At 42.2% G+C, this 19,551-nt stretch overlaps 1 protein-coding gene across 1 annotated transcript in view; it reads right to left on the bottom strand.

Annotated features, from left to right (window-relative positions):
• Positions 1–19,551, bottom strand: part of LOC124718825 (charged multivesicular body protein 5) — a 37,450-nt gene that overhangs the window by 15,959 nt on the left and 1,940 nt on the right. Inside the window, exons 3-4 of the mRNA XM_047244443.1 lie at positions 7,531–7,696; positions 3,815–4,042 (exon numbers count right to left, since the gene is read on the bottom strand). Coding sequence (XP_047100399.1) covers positions 3,815–4,042; positions 7,531–7,696 — 394 coding nt within the window. The remainder of the gene's footprint in view (positions 1–3,814; positions 4,043–7,530; positions 7,697–19,551) is intronic.

Raw genomic sequence — 19,551 nt, 5'->3', positions numbered from 1 at the left:
CACAATTTTGCTGTGCTCTGTTGTATTTGCACCATGAATCACTTCTTGGAGGGCACAGGCTACGAATGGATTTATCGTCTTTTGAGGAGAAGTTAAACAAAATTGGGCCCACAGCTTTTCTATCTTCAACGCTTCAAACTTTTGCCTAATACCTTGCCACAATAATTTTGGATTTTATCTACGATGGATTCTGTGAGTCTATTATTACCAACGAATCCTCTGCCACCTTCCAAGTTCTTTCACTAGTATGCAGTTTTCAGTCTTCGCAGCCTCGTACCCATTCGTTTTTGTGCATGACCTATGCACTCCAGGTTAGTGATAGTTACATTTTCTCCATATAGCTTCTTCAACTGCTTTGAAAGCTTTTGAATTCCCACCTCCTAAATAACTTGTGAATCTTACCTTCTTCGACTGTTCAGATCCTTGAAAAATGGTCATGGCCACACAGTGTTTTGTTTAAATGAATGAATAAACAAGAAATAAGGCAATAATACATGAAACAAACAGAAACTGAAAATTTTCAAGATTTCATCTGGAGCAAAACCCCTTAATTGTGAGAGGGGGTGGGAGGAGAGGTGGGGGGCGCAGGGGGGGGGGGGGGGGGGGGGAAGCCACAAAATGCATTCCACATATCTCCCATTGTTAATTTTGTCCTGGAAGGAAAAGAGGCCTATTATTCTCTCAACACTAGTAGCACATCACAATCCTACTTTTTGATTACGTAGGGGTGTCTCATCTTCTGTGAGTATTTATGTGACTTGTAGGTTTCCTTTCAAGAGCACTTCCTGTTTTCTGAATTTTATTTAGCAATCGGTCAATCGTTCTCCAATTACGAACATGAAAAGCAGGAAATTCCTCCTGAAATAAAATCCTTACTGCATGTGCTGATTCAGAGTGCACACAGGAATTGTACATGAATACTCTTCGGAGAATACAGTACTCTTATCATGTACAAGCTTTCTACAGAAACAAAGGCCTCGCAGTGGATGGGAAATACACTCCCCGCCAAAACTGCTGGCACTGCAAGGAAAAAATCCCTTCAGGCAGTTGTATTGTTTACTTAATAAGTTTTCATTGGGCTTCGGTTTTAAATGAAATACATGGCCAATTTTCAACAGACAACATTGCTTCTGGGTGTGTTTCTAAAAATATTACACACATATTCTGTCTCAGCTCTACACTCAATTAATAGCTACTTCCATTGATTTTTCTTCACCATTCCATGAAAGCTGCACCTCTTTTGAACTTTCTCAGCTCTGCTTCACTTCTATCATTGCCCAACAACATTTTACTTTGCCTGCACCACATCAAACAATGATTTTAATAATGGCTTGACCATTAGCTGGTTCCCTCCTGACAAAAGCTGCCGTACTTCTGTAAGACAAACTACTTCTTCACTACGAGTGCAACATTACTGATGAATTTCAATGGTCAATTATTAAGGGTGGATTCAAAAATTTTGTGTCTTTTCCTATTCCATGTGTGACATGAAACTGTTGGAACTCAACAGCTAATGTACCGTATTTACTCGAATCTAAGCCGCACTCGAATCTAAGTCGCACCCGAAAAATGAGACTCAAAATCAAGGAAAAAATTTTTTCCCAAATCTAAGCCGCTCCCGAAATTTGAGACTCAAAATTCAAGGTGAGAGAAAAGTTTTAGACCGCCCCTCCAAATCGAAAAACAGTTGGTCCATTGTAACGTGAAACACAATTGAGGTCGAATGGATGAAGATACAGCTACAATAGTTTGGTTCGAGTCGTAAGCTTAACAGTTAAGCTTTACTAGGTAGCCCTTGCTATGTCAGGCGCTCCGTCCGTATTTATACGGGTACCCTTCCTTTTTCGCGTGCTTCGTCTGGTTTGAATCGATTGCTTATTTTGCTGTGATCTGGTAAGTGCCATTCTTTTTGTTATAGGTGTTTATGTCACTCTAAGCTGAAAATGCATTATTGTACTGTGTCATGCATTGTTTGTTACATTCTGATAATGCGTGTTTACGGCCTGTCGCCGCTCGCGGCAAGGCTTGCTTTTGTGCGCGCTACCGCGGCTTACAATTTTTTTTTTAAAAAAAAAAAAAAAAAAAAAAAAAAAAAAGAGAGAGAGGAATTGTCTCATAAGCGAAACAATGGCGAGAGTCTGCTATTTGTTGTTACTTAAACTGCTGCTTTCTTTGATAATGATCAACAAGAACCAAATAATAGACTGCGTATGATAGAAGATGTTCTGAACGAGAGTTTAGCGAAAATTTTTCTCTGTTTGCAGACGACTCTTTAGTACATTACATTCTGCACAGAAATTAGGGTCATCTTAGATTTAAAAATCTAGTCAGTTGCCGTGCTTAGTTTCTGACTGTATCACTATTCAGCATAAGAATAATACGAATATAAACATGACATGATATGTATATTCTTCCGCGTTTGCTGTTCTAGTTTCGTAGTTTTTTAGGCAGACAGGATTTAAATGAAATAGCAACAAACACGAAAGAATACATGGCATAATGTTTACATTCTTCTACCTTTAATTTATTTACTGACGCAGAGGTTTTGGCGCCAGTGTTTATCTTTGTGCCTGCAAAGCATACCTGTCTAGCGCAACATACATTTGACGGCAGAAGTTAGTTGTGGCGACACATGCCAACATTTTTCAGAACTTCCACTTACTTTACACTCGATTCTAAGCCGCAGGCGGTTTTTTGGATTACAAAAACCGGAAAAAAAGTGCGGCTTAGATTCGAGTAAATACGGTAACACAAAGTGCCAATTACTGGCATGTTTTTGGTGTTTCACGCCTATTTTTTTAATGATACAATCTGCAAAGAGTTTTCGAGGACTAGAGTTGTAGTGAAGAATTTCTGAGCTTTATTCAGTGTATGAGTCAGAGTAGCACATATGATGATGATAAACCCTCAGGTGCCACAAAAATTTCTAGAACGAACCTCCCCTGCTTAATAGCAACATCTTTAAGTCTGCAGTTTACTTTTAACTCACTGCTGGTTTGAACCATCAAATTTTACCAACAAAAACACAACTCGCCAAATATAACCCTCAAGCAGGTATGCCTATGTATAAAACGTGCCAATTACAAATAACACTGCCTTGTGCAGTTACATTGTTGTAAAACAACTGCGAGCCAGTATGTATTCCTTCATTACTGATTCAGCTAGAACACTAATAGGTTGTGGTGTCACATGTTCAAGTGAGCATCAATGATATAAAATAAACAGTGAGCTTGATGAGAAAAAATGCACAATCCGTGCACGAAAATGACACAAATTTTGAGCTAACAGTACAATTCTAGTGTCGTGTGACAGTTACCTACGAATTAATTACTAATCACTAATTACTAATTACTAATTTTTCCCACGTGGAATGTTTCCTTCCATTATATTGATATCATTAATTACTAATCATATAAACAACTGGCAAGGGATCTGATGCAACTGCACTGCTGAAGGTTTCGAGTGGGTTATTAATGTGGGGAACATTAGTACACAGAAACAGAGCTATGTAATGAACAGTGTATTTTTTTACTGATTAGCTGAGCAGTTTTTTAGCTCTTATAATGTAAGTTTAATTAAACTAAGATAAACTGTGATTTTGTTCCTACACATTTACCTTGGTAACATAAAGACAGCTATCCTTTACAAATGTACGAAGTGGGCTGTGTGCCCCCTCTTGTTACGAAAAATGGCGTGCCCACTCTAGGATTAAAGATACTGATGAAGGCTTCACAAAAGTGTACAGTACTTCACCCCTTAATTAATGCAAGACAGTTTTCAGCAAAAATTAATTTACAAAGAAAGGACACAGTACCTTGTTCCGCAAACTGTCAGCTCCGGGTTCCTTATCTGGAGCAGTCGGGGCCTTGACTGCATCATCGAGATAGGAAGTGTCATCGTCGAGAGCTATTTCGTCACCCAAAGCGTCCAACTCGGCAGCCAATTCGTCGTCATCAATCTCGGGCATGCCGTATGAACGTCCCAGAGCCTCCTGCACTTCTTCCGCTTGATCCAACAGGTCTGCCATATCGTCTTGCACATCCTTCAATGAGAAGTGGCACACACGTGTACTTCACATCACACAACTCTCAGAAACAGATCAACTGCACTTGTGAAAATCTTGTGTTGCACAATACACACAATGAGAATGGAAACTGGTTCACAAGTAATTTAAGCGACATCAGCATTAGTGTGATATTTTTCCACCATCAGCAGGCATTCATCGAACATTATATCTGATCATGAAACACAAAATCATCAGGAACATGAATGAACATACTTTATTACTGCAAAAATGGAGCTATAATGAACTGCTTCTGTAGCTCACACTAATAATAATCAACAGAGCATTATTTGCCAAGGTAAATTGCCAAGTTCTAGTTCAACTAAAAAACATTGCAATTACATGAATAACAGGGAAGTTGTTAGTTTCACAGAAAAACTGATCCTCTCTTAGTTATACGAAAATACTGCCGCTTATCTACTACTGTGGCCTATGCTGTGACACGAAGAATTTGCCTGTAGGCCATAAAGCAATGAAATAGAGTAGTACATAAATCTTTGCTTGAGGAGATATGGTCCTTGCAAGGCAAAGTATATTACAAGAGTGTTTGCTTTAAAGCAGTTTTTTACCAAGGCAGGTGGATCACTTTCCACATATTTCCGTTTGCTATTCCTGTGCTACTTGTGTGTTACATCAAACATTTTGTTTATACTCTAAAACTCAAACAAAAAGAAACTCGTACTTGATCTGAACAGGCCTCAGAATGCCCAACAGAATTGACCGACTGCCGTATCATTCTCAGCAGTCAGTCAAGCGTCATTGGATGTGGATGTGGATATGGAGGAGCACCTAGTCAGCACACCACTCTCCCTCAAGTTGCCAGTTTTCATAACAAACTTCTCAACTGGCCTCACACGGGCTCAGTGCACCCCGCTTGCCAATGACACTAAGCAGACCTGGACGGTCACCCATCCTAGTGCTAGCCAAGCCCAACTTCCATCATCTAATGGCAACAGGTGTTACCTCACAGTAAAACTGTTGGTGTTCTGGAACACAGGTTCCTATTTTTTCTCACTATACAAGTCAGTCCCTAAGCAATCCTTTAATTATGTTCTGTAACTCATAACTAGGTGTCCTTTTTTTTTATCACCACCATCACTCACTCAGGAATTAGGTCTTAGACCTGTTCTGGCTAGATAACTGGTGCCTACAAAGCAGTACAAAGAGCTTTGTGTGATCGTAGGACATGCGATCAGCAGTTTGCTAATCCCTCCAGCCATTACTGCCAGCAAATGAATCCTGAAAATGCTACTACTGTTTTATTCAAGCAGCTCCTCATCTGACCCTGTTCCAGATATCCATACCTGATGGATCCACAACCACACACACTCTTGCACTTTCTCGCCCACACGTCTTTCTTCGTTGCCGAAGGTGTGTAAGTCCTAAGATAAAGGATCAGGGCTGTATGGAGAATGTTGCAGTGTTTCCCAACCAAATCACTGATGCATGGTCTAAGTCTGATTGGCAGTGTGTGTGTGTGTGTGTGTGTGTGTGTGTGTGTGTGTGTGTGTGTGTGGGGGGGGGGGGGGGGGGGGGGGGACTTCAGGGGTCCTCTGCTTGTAGAGTTCCTTGAGCATGGAACAACAATCACTGTGCAGAACAATGAAAACACTTTGCAGAAACTGTGATGCACAATAAATTCAAAATGGCCAGGAATCATCCTGTTGCACTTCAAGCAATGTGGCTGGGAAACAATGCAACATCCTCTGTACAGACCGGATCTTTCACAGTGTGATTTTCATATCTTTTGCGGACTGAAGAAAACCATGTGTGGATGTCTGTCTCAGTTGGATGAGGAAGTGCAACAGTGGATGAGGTTGTGAATACGTTATCGTGAATACGTTATCAGCCAACTGCGTTCTACAAAACAGGAACTGCTCATCTTGTCTCCCAGTGGGATAAATGTCTTAATGTGTGTGGTGATTACTTTTGAATGGAACCATACCATGGTTCTATTCCAGTGGGTGTTCAGTTTTCACTTGACTGTCTCTTATACATAAGAATTCCAAGAGTCCCAAATATGTAGGTACGTAAAAGGCGTGACTTAACTCATTCCTCCATGTTCTATAAATCCTTTCAATAAGGAGAACTTTGAGGAAACCTGGAACAAATCAAGGTATACCTGACTTGAAACTTCCTGGCAAATTAAAACTATGTGCATGACCAGGACTCTAAACTGGGACCTCTGACTTTCATGGGTAAGTACTGTCTCTACTGAGCTACACAACCACTTCCCACGACCTGCCTACACACTGCTGCCAGTGACTACTCTCCTAACTTCCAAACTTCACAGCAGTTCTCCTCCATACTGTATGGGACTAGTAGTCCTGGAAGAATGAAGTGAAACTGTGAGGGCAATCGTCAGATGTATTCCGATAGCTCACAGACCGTAGACCATTTGCCTGCAAAAGGCAAAGTCTCACATCTAAGTCCCACTCCAGTAAACAATTTTAAATTTCCAAGAATTTTCAAATCAGCACATTCTGCTGCAGAGTGAAAATTCATTCTGGAAGGTATACCTACATTACCACATCATAAGACACGAACACCTATTGTTATTAATATCCCTATGACTTATTTATTAACAATAACTGTTTTGACAACAGTACCAATTCTTTAGAAGGAAATCCCTTACAATACTACACAAATTGTGCATTACTGACAAGAGGTTACGACCGTGAGGTAAACTTTATGGAGCAAAGCAGATGAACTGAGTTCTTTGATTAACTTACCAAAACACTTTACAAAACATTCTACCTACTACGTAATCAACATTACTTGTATTTATTTCCGGGCGACTGTTTGGCACAATGATAGAGCATATGACTGCAGATTATGAGGTTGTGCGCTCAAATCACATCAACCTCATCACAAAATTTTCCCAGCATAGGACTCCTACCAAGTTGTGTGTGTCTCTCTCTCTCTCTCTCTCTCTCTCTCTCTCTCTCTCTCTAGAGTCTTAAGAGCACTCATGGCAAGGTTATCAGCACCCTTATAAATATTAAAGCTAAGAATTTGGATAGAAGGGCTAAAATGTTCACACACCACAAGGACTAAACCTACAAAATGGCTAACTCTCACCTTATTCACGCTGACCAAGTTCAATTTTCAAATCCACATGGGACTTTACTTGTTAGGGTAACTGGTGTGGGGTGCACTTAACCTTGTGGAGCCTACTGGCAAGATGCTCGAGTGAAAAGTAGCAGTGAGAAGGTTCCGAAAGCTGACAATGGCTGGGAGTTATGTCAGCTGATCCCACAGCAGTTTGTACCACTTCAAATGAAATCACTGGTACGACAGAGACCTGTCAGCATTTTTCAGAACTAGGAGACTAATCAAGAAGTTTAGTTTTAATATAAACGAGTTATAATTATTTCATAAGATTTCAGGACCAGCAAACCTCTTCCACATCTATAACTCTCTTGTCTTCTGCCTGCCTGTACAGAGAAAACACTGGGAAAATGTACCTCAATTTCATCAATGTTGAGCTTCTTGAACTCCTTCTGCATTTGCTTTGCACCGGCCTTCATGGCTGCCACAGTGGCATGAGTGTCTTTCAGTGTCTGAGTTGCATAATTGGCCTGTTCCATGTTGAACGCCTGCTGTCTCAAGTTGTCCACTTGCTGTTCGTACCTGAAAAATGAGTCCTCAAAGCGATTTTTAAAATGTCAGTGTGTGGTAAAAATTATATGCACACCTGTGTTTCCCTCTTATGAAAGTAGATTATGGACTGTGAAAAAATGGAAAAAGAAGAGAATCAAAGTGTTTGAGGCATAATGCTTAGGACGTTGAAAATTAGATAGACTGACAAGAAACTAGGAGATTCTCGGAATAATCAAAGATAAGATGAATATGTAGAAAACACTGACAAGAAGTAGGGGCAGGATGATAGGACATGTTAATACATTAATAAATAAGTTCCATGGTATTTATTGGGGGTGTCGAGGGTAAAAATGGTAGGGGGAAACTGATACTGGAATATATCCAACTAATAACTGAGGGCGTTGGGTGCACCTGCTGCTGTGACATTAAGAGGCTGGCACAGGAGAGCAATGATGGGCAAAAAATATCAAAATTTTTTCACAATATATTGATATATATGTCGATATCTAAATTAACAATATATCAATTAATCAATATCAAATATTGAGTATTGAAAGAGATATTCTTTCTGTCTGTCTTTTCTAGACTCTGAGGCACTGCAGTTTTAACACATTTGGTGACAGCACTGTTTGAGAATGATGGAAATTACCAATCCCCGCTATCAACTACGACGCAGAATGTGCACTCTCCTTACCCCACGAGTGCTTGGAACAAGAAAAGATAGTTGGAGTTGTTGTTGTCTTCAGTCCTGAGACTGGTTTGATGCAGCTCTCCATGCTACTCTATCCTGTGCAAGCTTCATCATCTCCCAATACGTACTGCAGCCTACATCCTTCTGAATCTGTTTAGTGTATTCATCTCTTGGTCTCCCTCTACGATTTTTACCCTCCACGCTGCCCTCCAATACTAAGTTGGTGATCCCTTGATGCCTCAGAACATGTCCTACCAACCGATCCCTTCTTCTTGTCAAGTTGTGCCACAGACTCCTCTTCTCTCCAATCCTATTCAATACTTCCTCATTAGTTACGTGATCTACCCATCTAATCTTCAGCATTCTTCTGTAGCACCACATTTCAAAGGCTTCTATTCTCTTCTTGTCCATGTTTCACTTCCATACATGGCTACACTCCATACAAATACTTTCAGAAATGACTTCCTGACATTTAAATCTATACTCGATGTTAACAAATTTCTCTTCTTCAGAAATGCTTTCCTCACCATTGCCAGTCTACATTTTATATCCTCTCTACTTCGACCATCATCAGTTACTTTGCTCCCCAAACAGCAAAACTCATTAACTACTTAAGTGTCTCATTTCCTAATCTAATTCCCTCAGCATCGCCCGACTTAATTTGACTACATTCCATTATCCTCGTTTTGCTTTTGTTGATGTTCATCTTATACCCTCCCTTCAAGACACTGTCCATTCCGTTCAACTGCTCTTCCAAGTCCTTTGCTGTTTCTGACAGAATTACAATGTCATCGGCGAATCTCAAAGTTTTTATTTCTTCTCCATGGATTTTAATACCTACTCCGAATTTTTCTTTGTTTCCTTTACTCCTTGCTCAATATACAGATTGAATAACATTGGGGAGAGGCTACAACCCTGTCTCACTCCCTTCCCAACCACTGCTTCCCTTTCATGTCACACTGTAAAAGTAATGTAGACTTGGCACAAAAGTCACACACGTTACTGCACTGGAACTTAATGGAAAATGGACCCCTTTTGTCTAAAATTTTCATGGTAAGTACAGTAATACAAGTGCAGAATACCTATCAGAAATGCTTCATTCCCGAGACTTATCACGCGTGAAGATGAGCCAAAAATATCCGTATTTCATAATGTATTCTACACCTGTGAACTAATTTATTTTCATTAAGAAAACCAGTCTTTCCTCACCCCTCACGTACAACGATCAGAGGATCCATTTCCCAACAGGTGCCTTAAGGCCCCCACTTTGGCTCGAATTCCGCATGATGTACGGTTGTGAGTAACCCAAGTTTCACACAAATAGAATATAAACTGCATGTCACTTGAACTACACAGTGAATTGTTATGTTGTCGTGATTAAGTAAAAATTGTCTACCGTCATTTCGATACTTGTATTTCAATCCTATATCATTTAATATGTCTCTCACTGACCTAACAGATCTAAAAAAATTATTTTTGCAACTAACTTTTTTCTCAATTTTTCTGATGTTGGGTACTCGGCATTGTCATAAAATTCACGGACTGCCCGTATGATGTCGTCTTTATCAAAGTTGTTTAGTTTAGTTAGAGAACTGTAACTAGACAACTACATATGCTCAACATTTTCGAATATTAGAGACAGAGCATTACACAAGACTAGGCACAAGTGTAACATTAGCACACTTTCAGCTACATGAAAGAGCTGTAGTCTGCAACAGTAGTCATGACGTGGGGTGTACGAAATTATGTGGTGGCACAATGGAACATACTGTGCAGAATGTTGTTACGTAAAACAAAATAAATCGTAAAATTTAAACTGTACTCTTAGGTGCCTGCATAATGTAGCCACTGAGTAAGAGGATCAATGTTAAGTTAATATATAAAACTTGTGACTATTATTAATGAACATTCATCAACCTATCTTCTCCCATGATTTAATTGTAAACACTGATCCATTTATGATGTTTATCAAAAACTATTTTCCTTTGCCCTATCTGACACACCATTCATCATGTTCCCTTCCCATCTTTCACAGTGCACACAGCTACCAACAGCAACATGCAACAGAAAAGCCACCTATACCACAAGTGAACTTTTACTCTACGGTTGACCTATATAGGTGAATTTGAGATTGAGATGCTGGCTTTTGCTGTGTGTGTGTGTGTGTGTGTGTGTGTGTGTGTGTGTGTGTGTGTGTGTAGTGGGGGGAGGGGAGGGGAGGGGGGAATTATTCGTATCCTGGTCTAGGGTTGAGCTATATAGACTAACTGGATACTGTGAACATTTTTTTTAAAGGTCTTGTCAGGTTTTATTTTATTTTTTTGGCAGTTTCAGTGTTCCAGAGTGTTGCATCTTGAACCTTGTTGTTGTTGTTGTCGTTGTTGTTCTCATTATTGAACTTTTAGTCAGTCCCCACCCAAAATCGCCTTTTCACATGACTGTCCTGCTATCATCATTGTGTTCAGTTAGTGTATGGATTTGCATGGAATTTGTGTCTTTAGACGTGTTATGAACAATGTTTTGGTCGACACGTTTGATACAGCAAAGAAAAAGGCATGGGAAGAGTTTACAAAAAACTTGGAAGAAGATGTGAAGAGCAATAAGAAAATGTTCTATAAAATGACGAAAAATAAAAGGAAGGCTTCTGAAGTACCAGTAAAGATGGAAACAGAGGACGATACTGTGATTTAAGATCCAGGGAATATAAAAGATCTCTGGAAAGAACATTTTAAGAAACTGTTAAACGCTGAGGAGCAGGTACACGAGGAAACAACAAATAATGGAGAAATTGAGAGAAGTTGGGAAGCAGAATTAGGACAAATTACACTGGAAGAAATGGAAATAGCTGTGAAGAAGATGGATGAGGGGAAAGCCCCAGGACCTGATGAAGTATCTGTGGACATGATACGAGCAACAGGTCCAGTGGGAATGCAATGGCTGCATAGGGAACTATCAAGTGTATGGAGAAACAGTACAATACCTGACGACTGGAGGAGAGGAGACATTGTTCCCATCTTCAAAAAGGGCAACAAAAGACTTTGTAAAAACTACAGAGGAATAACCCTTATGAGTCATACAGCCAAGATTTTTGAAAGAATTTTACTAAATCGAATAAGTGAAAAGACAGAAAAGGAGCAGAGTGAAGAACAGCATGGGTTTAGGAAAGAAGGAAGGACGATCGACCTGATATTTTCTATCCGTCAACTGTGGAAAAAGTTGAGACTATAACAAAAGGGTGATAATGGTTTTTATAGACATAGAAAAGGCATATGACTCAGTTAACAGGGAAAGACTCTGGAAGAAATGAAGAAGATTTATATAGAAGATGGATACATTAATGTAATAAAGACAATGTACAGAGGACACAATTGTAAAATTAGAACACCATAGGGGAACTCTGAATACTTCGAAATAAGATAAGGACTTAAGCAAGGAAGCATTCTATCTCCTGAACTTTGTAATGTTGTGATGGAGGGAATGAATAGGGCAATTAAAGATACAGTAAAAGAAAAAGACGAAAAGATGATTTTTGCTGATGATATGGTAATATGGGGTGATAAAGAGGTAGATGTACAGTTACAACTTTATGTGTGGAAGGAAATAATGTAAAGGTATGGATTAAAAATAAATAAAGATAAGAGTGAAGTAATGGTATTTGGAAGAGAGAAAGGGATCAACGGAAATATTAGCTTGAATGGAGAACCCCTCAAAGTGCTAAAAAGTTTCACTTATTTAGGGAGTGAAATATCTAGGGATGGAAGAATAACTAACAAAATTAATAGGAGGTTACAGAAGGGAGGCAATTTCTGCCAAACAATAAAACACCTGATTTGGAATAATGAAGTTTCAGAAAGAGCAAAACTCCTTATGTATAAGAATTATTACTTCCCTATCGTCATCGATGGTGGAGAAACATGGACAATGAAAGAAAGGGACTGGAGCAGACTGCAAGCAGAGGAAATGAAATTTCTCAGAGCAGTTAAGGGAAAAACAAGAATGGACACAGTAGGGAATGTAGAGATTAGAAAGGACCTTAAACAAGAAAGTATGAGAGAAGAAATTGAAAAACGTAGATAAGATGGTATGGGCATGTTAAGAGGCTGCATGGGCAGAGACTCCCCAAAATTATGGAAGAACTAAAGATGGATGGGAAAAGACCTAGAGGGCGCCCAAGATCACGGTGGAAAATGGGAGTGAGAATATATGTGGAAAGTAGAGGTGTGACCTGGCAGCAAGTGGAGGAAGAAAAGTGGTGGGAGGACCGAGCCAAATGGAGAGGACTCGTCAGCATCCAGACCCGGCAGTAGCTGGAACGGGAATCGGATACAGAGATGAACAATGTTTTAGTCCACATGTTTGATACGCTCGAAATAGGGGTTTCTGGCAGGGCAATGATGTCATTGGTCAAAGAAGACAGGTGGTATTTCAGTCTCCAGTAATCCCAAATGGAGATATACTCTTGCGCACTGTTCAAAAAATTGAGTCGAGTCACGACGGAGGAGGCTGAGAATTAGGTAGGAAGTTAAAGTGTACTTACAGTGTCAGCTTTTCTGTTGCATGTTGCTGTTGGTACTGACTGATTACTTGAGAGGGTTTATGGGACCACATGGCAAGGAGACCTGTCCCACGATTCCAAAGTTACTCACCGAAGAGAGAGGGTCCGTTAAAAGTGGACAGACCCAGCCAGAGGAGTCAAACTATAAAACAAGGAAGTTAAAACATACATAATAAAAGGCATAAAAGGTTAAACCAAACCAAAAACTGGAGAAAGAAGAGGAGTGTTTTCCATGGGGGATTGGTCATGAGGTCCCAGACCGATAAAACATGAAGAGAGGCCCCAACCATAACCACCCTGCCCCTGCTCCAAGAGTAAAGCAAAACCTTATAACTGAAAATAAAAACCATCCATGAATCATCTGCTAATATTAAAACTAAGGAATCTGGAAGACTATACTTAGCAGAAGGAGCCAAAAGAATGAGACATTCCTCCAATATGTGGGATACCATCAGTCTGGCTCCACAACCACATTGTGGGGGTGGTTTGCTACACAGAAAGAAACAATGGGTGAGCCTGGTATAACCAACACGTAGATGACATAAAACAGTGGACTCCTTCCGAGTAGCAAGGAAAAGCTCTAAACTGAATTAGTCGCCTTGATTGTGTGAAGTTTGTTACTGAGAGCAGCACACCAGATGTCATTCCACTTTTGTGCAAAAAGGGATGTGACACAGATCCGCATAACCGCAGCTGGAGTCACGAAAGGAATGACTTCTCTAGCCAAACAGTCAGCCAGTTCATTCCCTGGGATACCCACATGACTTGGGACCCAGAGAAAGACAACTGAGCAGGCAGCATTGCCAAGGGAGGAAAGGTCACGGATAGCAAAGACCAAAGAATGATGAGAGTAGCATTTGTCGATTGCCTGGAGGCTGCTCATTGAGTTGATACATATTAAAACACTGTGAAAGGCGGTCTGAGTAACAAAATGGAGGGCGTTGGTAATGGCTAGTAGCTCTGCTGTGAACACACTACCTGATCCCAGCAATAAACGATGTTTTAAGCCAGTAGAATACGTGAAAGTATATCCTGCTTTATGAATCATCTTAGAACAACCAGTGCAGAAGATAGTAGCATCCTGGAACTCTGCAAGGATGGAATGTGCAAGATGCTGGAAGACCATAGGGATGACAGACCTTAGGACCCTAGAATAGGTCGGTCCTAATCCATGGTCTAGGCGCTATCCAAGGGGAGGGGGTATGAGAGGAAATACACAGGGTGCATTCCAGTGAGTGGAGACAGAGATTCTTACAAACGGAAGTAAGACGCTTACCAACCGGCAATCCCACCCATGGGGTGCAATCAGGAGGGAGATGCCCCTCGCTTGCAAAGAGGACAGGGTACACAGGATGATCAGGCAATCTGAAAATGGCAATTGCGTAAGAAACCAGGAGTTGGCTGCATCGTATTTGTAGAGGCGAATCTCCACATCTTCGAGGAGACCGTCAGCGGGACTAGTGCGAATGGCACCAATGGCCAAATACACCCCACAGTTGTGAACAGGATCAAGTATTTTCAAAGTGGAAGGAGCCACTAAGCCATAAACCTGACTTCCATAATTCAATCTGGACAAGCCAGAGCACAGTGAAGATGGAGAAGAGTGGCACGGTCTGCACCCCAAGATGTATGGGCCAGGAAGTGGAGGGCATTAAGCTTCTGCATGCATGTAGTCTTCAGGTGGCAAATACGGGGCAGCCATGTCAGCTTTTTATCAAAAATATGACCCAAGAAATGTGACTGTGCTACAATTTGTGGGAGCTGGTTGCCTAAATAAAGTTCTGGATCAGGGTGTACTATGAGTTGACAACAAAAAATGCATCGAGGGAGAAAACTGGAAGCCATGGGAGACAGCCTACACGTGGGTCCATCGGACCACGCCTTGGCGCCGGCACTCAGCAGACGCTACCGAGTGGGATCTGCACCAGATGCAAATTCGTCGACGTGCAATGTCGGGGTAACCAGGGGCACAACAGAGGTTACGAGCCCATTGATGGCTGCAAGGAAGAGTGTGACGCTTAATACAGAACCCTATAGGATACTGTTCTCCTGAATCCGAGGGGTGCTGAGTGAAGTGCAACTTGAGCCTGAAAGAGCTCTTGAGATGTTCTGCATGGACCAATGGATCAGTAGACAGAGTACCATGAAAATATGGGCCTGGATAGTTGACTGTCGCAGGTGGCCCAAAAAGCTACGGAGCTGGGACCAAATCTGTGATGAAGAGGCATACACCCACAGGGAGGAAACAAATCGCTCCCAGTATTCCTTTTTACTCCGCTTCATAAGGTAATGAGCCTTAGCTCGGAGACACTTAAAAGAGAGGAGGTTGGTCGGTGCAGCACCTCTCAGCGGTCCTGGACAGCGACATCCTGGTCCATCACGATAGCGGCCAATGATGAGGGGGACCTGTGGATAGGGGGACAGCAGTGCCAGCAGCATGAAGAATAGGGGCAGAGATGCGCTGCACGACCCTATCAATGCAGTTCGAGAGAGGGGTGTCTAAGTGCACAGCAGACTTACATAAAGGCCAACTGGACCTGCGGAATGCCCAACGTGAGGGGCCTGTCTACCTGACGGCAGCAAGGGAATGATAGAATCACCAGAAGTGGTCACTGTCACAAAGATCATCATGGGGTGACCAATGCAGGGAAGCCACAAGAGCAGGGGAAGAGAGTGCGACATCAATAACAGTAACGGTGCCAAAGTGAGTAGGGGAATCATCACTGAAGAGAGTCTGTAATAAGTTGGCCAAGTAGAAGACTGCTACCCATTGAAGTGGCACTCCCCCACAGAGGCAGTGTGCACTGAAGTCCCCAAGGAGGAGGTACGGGGGTGAGAGTTGCTGTATTAAGGTACACAGTTCAACGTAAGGAAGTGACCTACCTGGAGGGAAGTAGACATTGTAAACGATGATTGTCAGAGTTGTCTGCACTCTAACCTCTATTGCTTCTAGGTTGGTGTAAAGGGAATCCAGTCACTAATGACATCAGCGTGAACCAAAGTGTAGACCCTACCAGACTATCACAAGGCTGGCACAGTTCCGACAGAATGCCCAATAATCACGAAATGTTGGGAGTGGTCATAATGAAAGTGCATTTCTCTAAGAGCAAGACAGAATGAAGAGTAGGAGAAAACAAGGTGCAGTATTTCCAGAAGGTGACGATAACATCCATTGCAATTCCACTGGATTATCGTGTGATGAGAGACCAGGTAAGACAAAGAAGCCAAGGGCAGGTCATGTCACTTGGTCGATGGTCGTCCCCAATGAGGATGGATGACATCCATAAAAACTGGATTTGATTCGGGACAAGGAGGAGGGAGCAAAGCCTCGTCTTTTGACTTGCGCTGCTTCTTCTTCTCCCTCGGAGAGAGGGAGGAGGTATTATCAGTAAGAAAATAGGCGACAGTGATGTCCGGATCAGACAGAGAGCGAGTGGCTTTTGGGTCCTCCGAGTACAGGTCTCTTGTCTGACCTGAGCATGCAAGCTTCCTATCCTGAGAATGCGAGGGAAGGATGTTCCGAGAAGGAGTCCCATCCCTAGCACTAACCACAGAAGAGGATGTCTTCCCTGGCTGATGGGGAGGAAGAGGAGTGATTCCTGGAGGGGAAGGGATGGGAGCCACCGAGGGTGAGGAAAGGGAAGGGGATAGGATGGGGGAAAGGGGGAGGGGTGAGGAGGGCAAGACGTAACTGAGGCACAGGTAGAGGAGAGATTTACAGAGTGAAGTCTGTCAAACTTCTTCCGGCCCTCAAAGAAGCTGAGATGGTCAAGGACCTTTATTTCCTGAATTCTTTTTACCTTCATGTACACTGGACAGTCCAGTGAGCGGGGAGAATGGAGACCAGAGCAGTTAACACAGTTAGGCGATGGGGTGTAAGGCTTCCCCACATGAAATGGACGGCCAGCCACCACAGATGGGAGTGGCATCACAGCACAAGAACATGTGGCCGAACTTGAGACAACGGAAGCAATGCAAGGGAGGTGGAATGTACAGTTTCACGTCACATCTGTGCACTATTACCTTGACCTTCTCGGGCAGGGTATCCTCCCCTCAAATGCCAGGATGAATGTGCCAGTGTCTACACGACTGTCTTTAGGGCCTTTCTGGACACGTCAGACGAAATGAACGCCACGCCGTTCTAAATTAGCCCCAAGTTCATCATTGGACTGGAGGAGAAGGGCCCTAGGGAAAATTACACCCTGTGTCATATTGAGTGACTTGTGATGAACAACAGTCGAGGGGATGTCTCCTAAATGGTCGCATGCACAGGGGAGGGGGGGGGGGGGGGGGCTGATTGGCAGAAGTTGTTTTTATAAGGAGAGAGCCATATCCCATCTTGTTTAACAACTCAACTTAACCGAACTTGTCCTAAATATGTCCCACAAAGAAAACGGGTTTGGTGGCTGTAAAAGTCTTCCTGTCGGTGCTGGTACAGGCCACGATCCGTGAAAAGAGTTTCGCCTCAAGCTGGTGGGTCTGGCCCTCCTTCCAGGGGGTAGCCGAGGAGGGTAAGGCCGGGAATGCAGAAAGAGGAACTGACACAGAAGAGAGAGAGAGACGGCCTCAGAAGAGTGACCAGAGAGTCTAACACATTTCATGTGCCAAACATTCACCCTGGTACCACCCATTCTGAACAGGCGCTCGCCTGTGAGCACCACCCAGCCACAGCAACGGCCGCCTGACAGGACAGTTGTTGCTGGGAGTTCTGATGCCCTGAAAAGTTGGGCAACCACACCTAGGCTTGCACAAGGCTTCCCAGCACAGGTGCCAGCAGTGTGATCCCTGTGGTATCAATGGGCTCAGTCAAATGGGTAAATAACAGTTCCATCACACAGAATGGCTACCAAGCTGGTGACCTAAGGGTGTGAAAGGGCTATGGTGGGGAGTGAGGGGAAGGGGGGAAGAGGAGGAGGAGGAGGAGGAGGAGGAGGAGGAGGAGGAGGGGGGAGGGAGGGGGGGCAGGGAGAGAAATCCACGCCAAAGACATTAGACAGGGAGTTCTTCCCCATCTGGCTCACACTTCAGATTTCAAAATTCCAGATGGACGTCAAAACCCTGAGGGGGACCAAAAAAGAAAAGCCAAAGAGGAGGAGGGAAAGCACCCAACGATAGCTGCAAGACGAAGTAAAGTTACGAGGATAGCCGGGCTGTCAAAGAAGAACACGAAGAAGAGGAAAGGAAAGCGCAAAGGGAAAGGAAGAAGGACAGGGAAGGAGTAGGAAGGTAAAGCAGCTCGAAAAAGAATAAAGGCTGCAACAGCTTGGGGACCCACGTGTGACACGCATGAGCCCACGAAACAGCTGTGGACCCCCTGGGGGGCTGTTGGTACTGGTCGGCACAACGTATAATGGGAAGTCAATGAGACGAATCACGAGTTAAATGTAGGTGGCCAATGAGAGTCTTGTTCATGATTTATTATGGTTTGTAAATAAAGTTACCTGGTATTTTGTTCTATTAGGTTTGAATTTAACCACATCATCTGAATTATAAACACTACTGGAGGTTAGACACACAAATAGTTGATATTAAAATAAGTAAGTAACATTAAAATTCATAATTAGCAAATCACTAAAATTATTTTGCAACTCTCCATATCAAAAATAAATGTAACCAATTCATATCTTCGTGTGAGAGAAGTCATTAGATTCACCGATTCTCACTTGGTACCCATCACCCAAGTGATTATAATGAGCGTCAAGGCATTGCCAATATCAACACGCAACGCAAAAGCTGCCAACACAATTAAGTGTAATTTAGTGAGACAAAAAGAGTGATTGAGAGGTGGGTTTCATTCCAGCACTTCTTTCTTGTTTGTTAAGTAATGCAATATTACTAAGTTATGCACATCACAGTTCATATTCCAGTAAAGCTTTATCAGTTTTACTGAAGGCTAAGGTTCACTTTCACATGTTATACCTACAAGGTTATCCACCAGATAGATTACCAATGTCTTCGTATATGTCGATTTAGAGCAGTGGATGTAAATCTCATACAAAGAACACATCTAAAGATGTATACCAGCTAAAATCACGTGACTGTCATAGAATAATGCTATTCTAAGAATCTTATGTACAAGTTGAAGTGATGTGTGGACACAAAGTACCTTGAGTGAAGCAATAACAATATAAAACACCTCCCATGGACATATGTAGACATGTAAATTAATTGCACATTTCCTTGCAGTGCAGTCACACAGTTACACTTTACATATTCATATATCTCCCTATTCTGGGCTCTTTAGTATGTAGCACTAATAAAGACAGGCAGAAAAAAAGTCCAAGAGCTGCACAATTTCCCATGGGTCCATTTGGTCAGTGATTTCATCACAAAGCTCAGCCAGTCCTAGTGAGACACACTAAAACTGGCATTATGCATCGCACTGAGGCATACTGTTACAAGTAGACATTGCAAATCCTTGTAAGCCTCTAGCAACTTAATACTTCCACATAAATAATACAGAATTATTGTAAAATTGAAATCATAATAATTGAATTTTATTTATGTTATATACATTCTGGGGGGCCATGGTACTTGGTCATGGAATGCGTCGAAACACAGTTTGCAGCTATGCCGATTAGGAAACTTATAATCAAAGAATTAACAAAAAATGAAAAAAAAGTATATAACACATCACAC

The sequence above is a fragment of the Schistocerca piceifrons genome, chromosome 10 (assembly GCF_021461385.2).
Source record: "Schistocerca piceifrons isolate TAMUIC-IGC-003096 chromosome 10, iqSchPice1.1, whole genome shotgun sequence".
NCBI lineage: Eukaryota > Metazoa > Arthropoda > Insecta > Orthoptera > Acrididae > Schistocerca > Schistocerca piceifrons.
The sequence above is the reverse complement of the archived record's forward strand: the minus strand, read 5'-3'. Positions and strand labels throughout refer to the sequence as shown.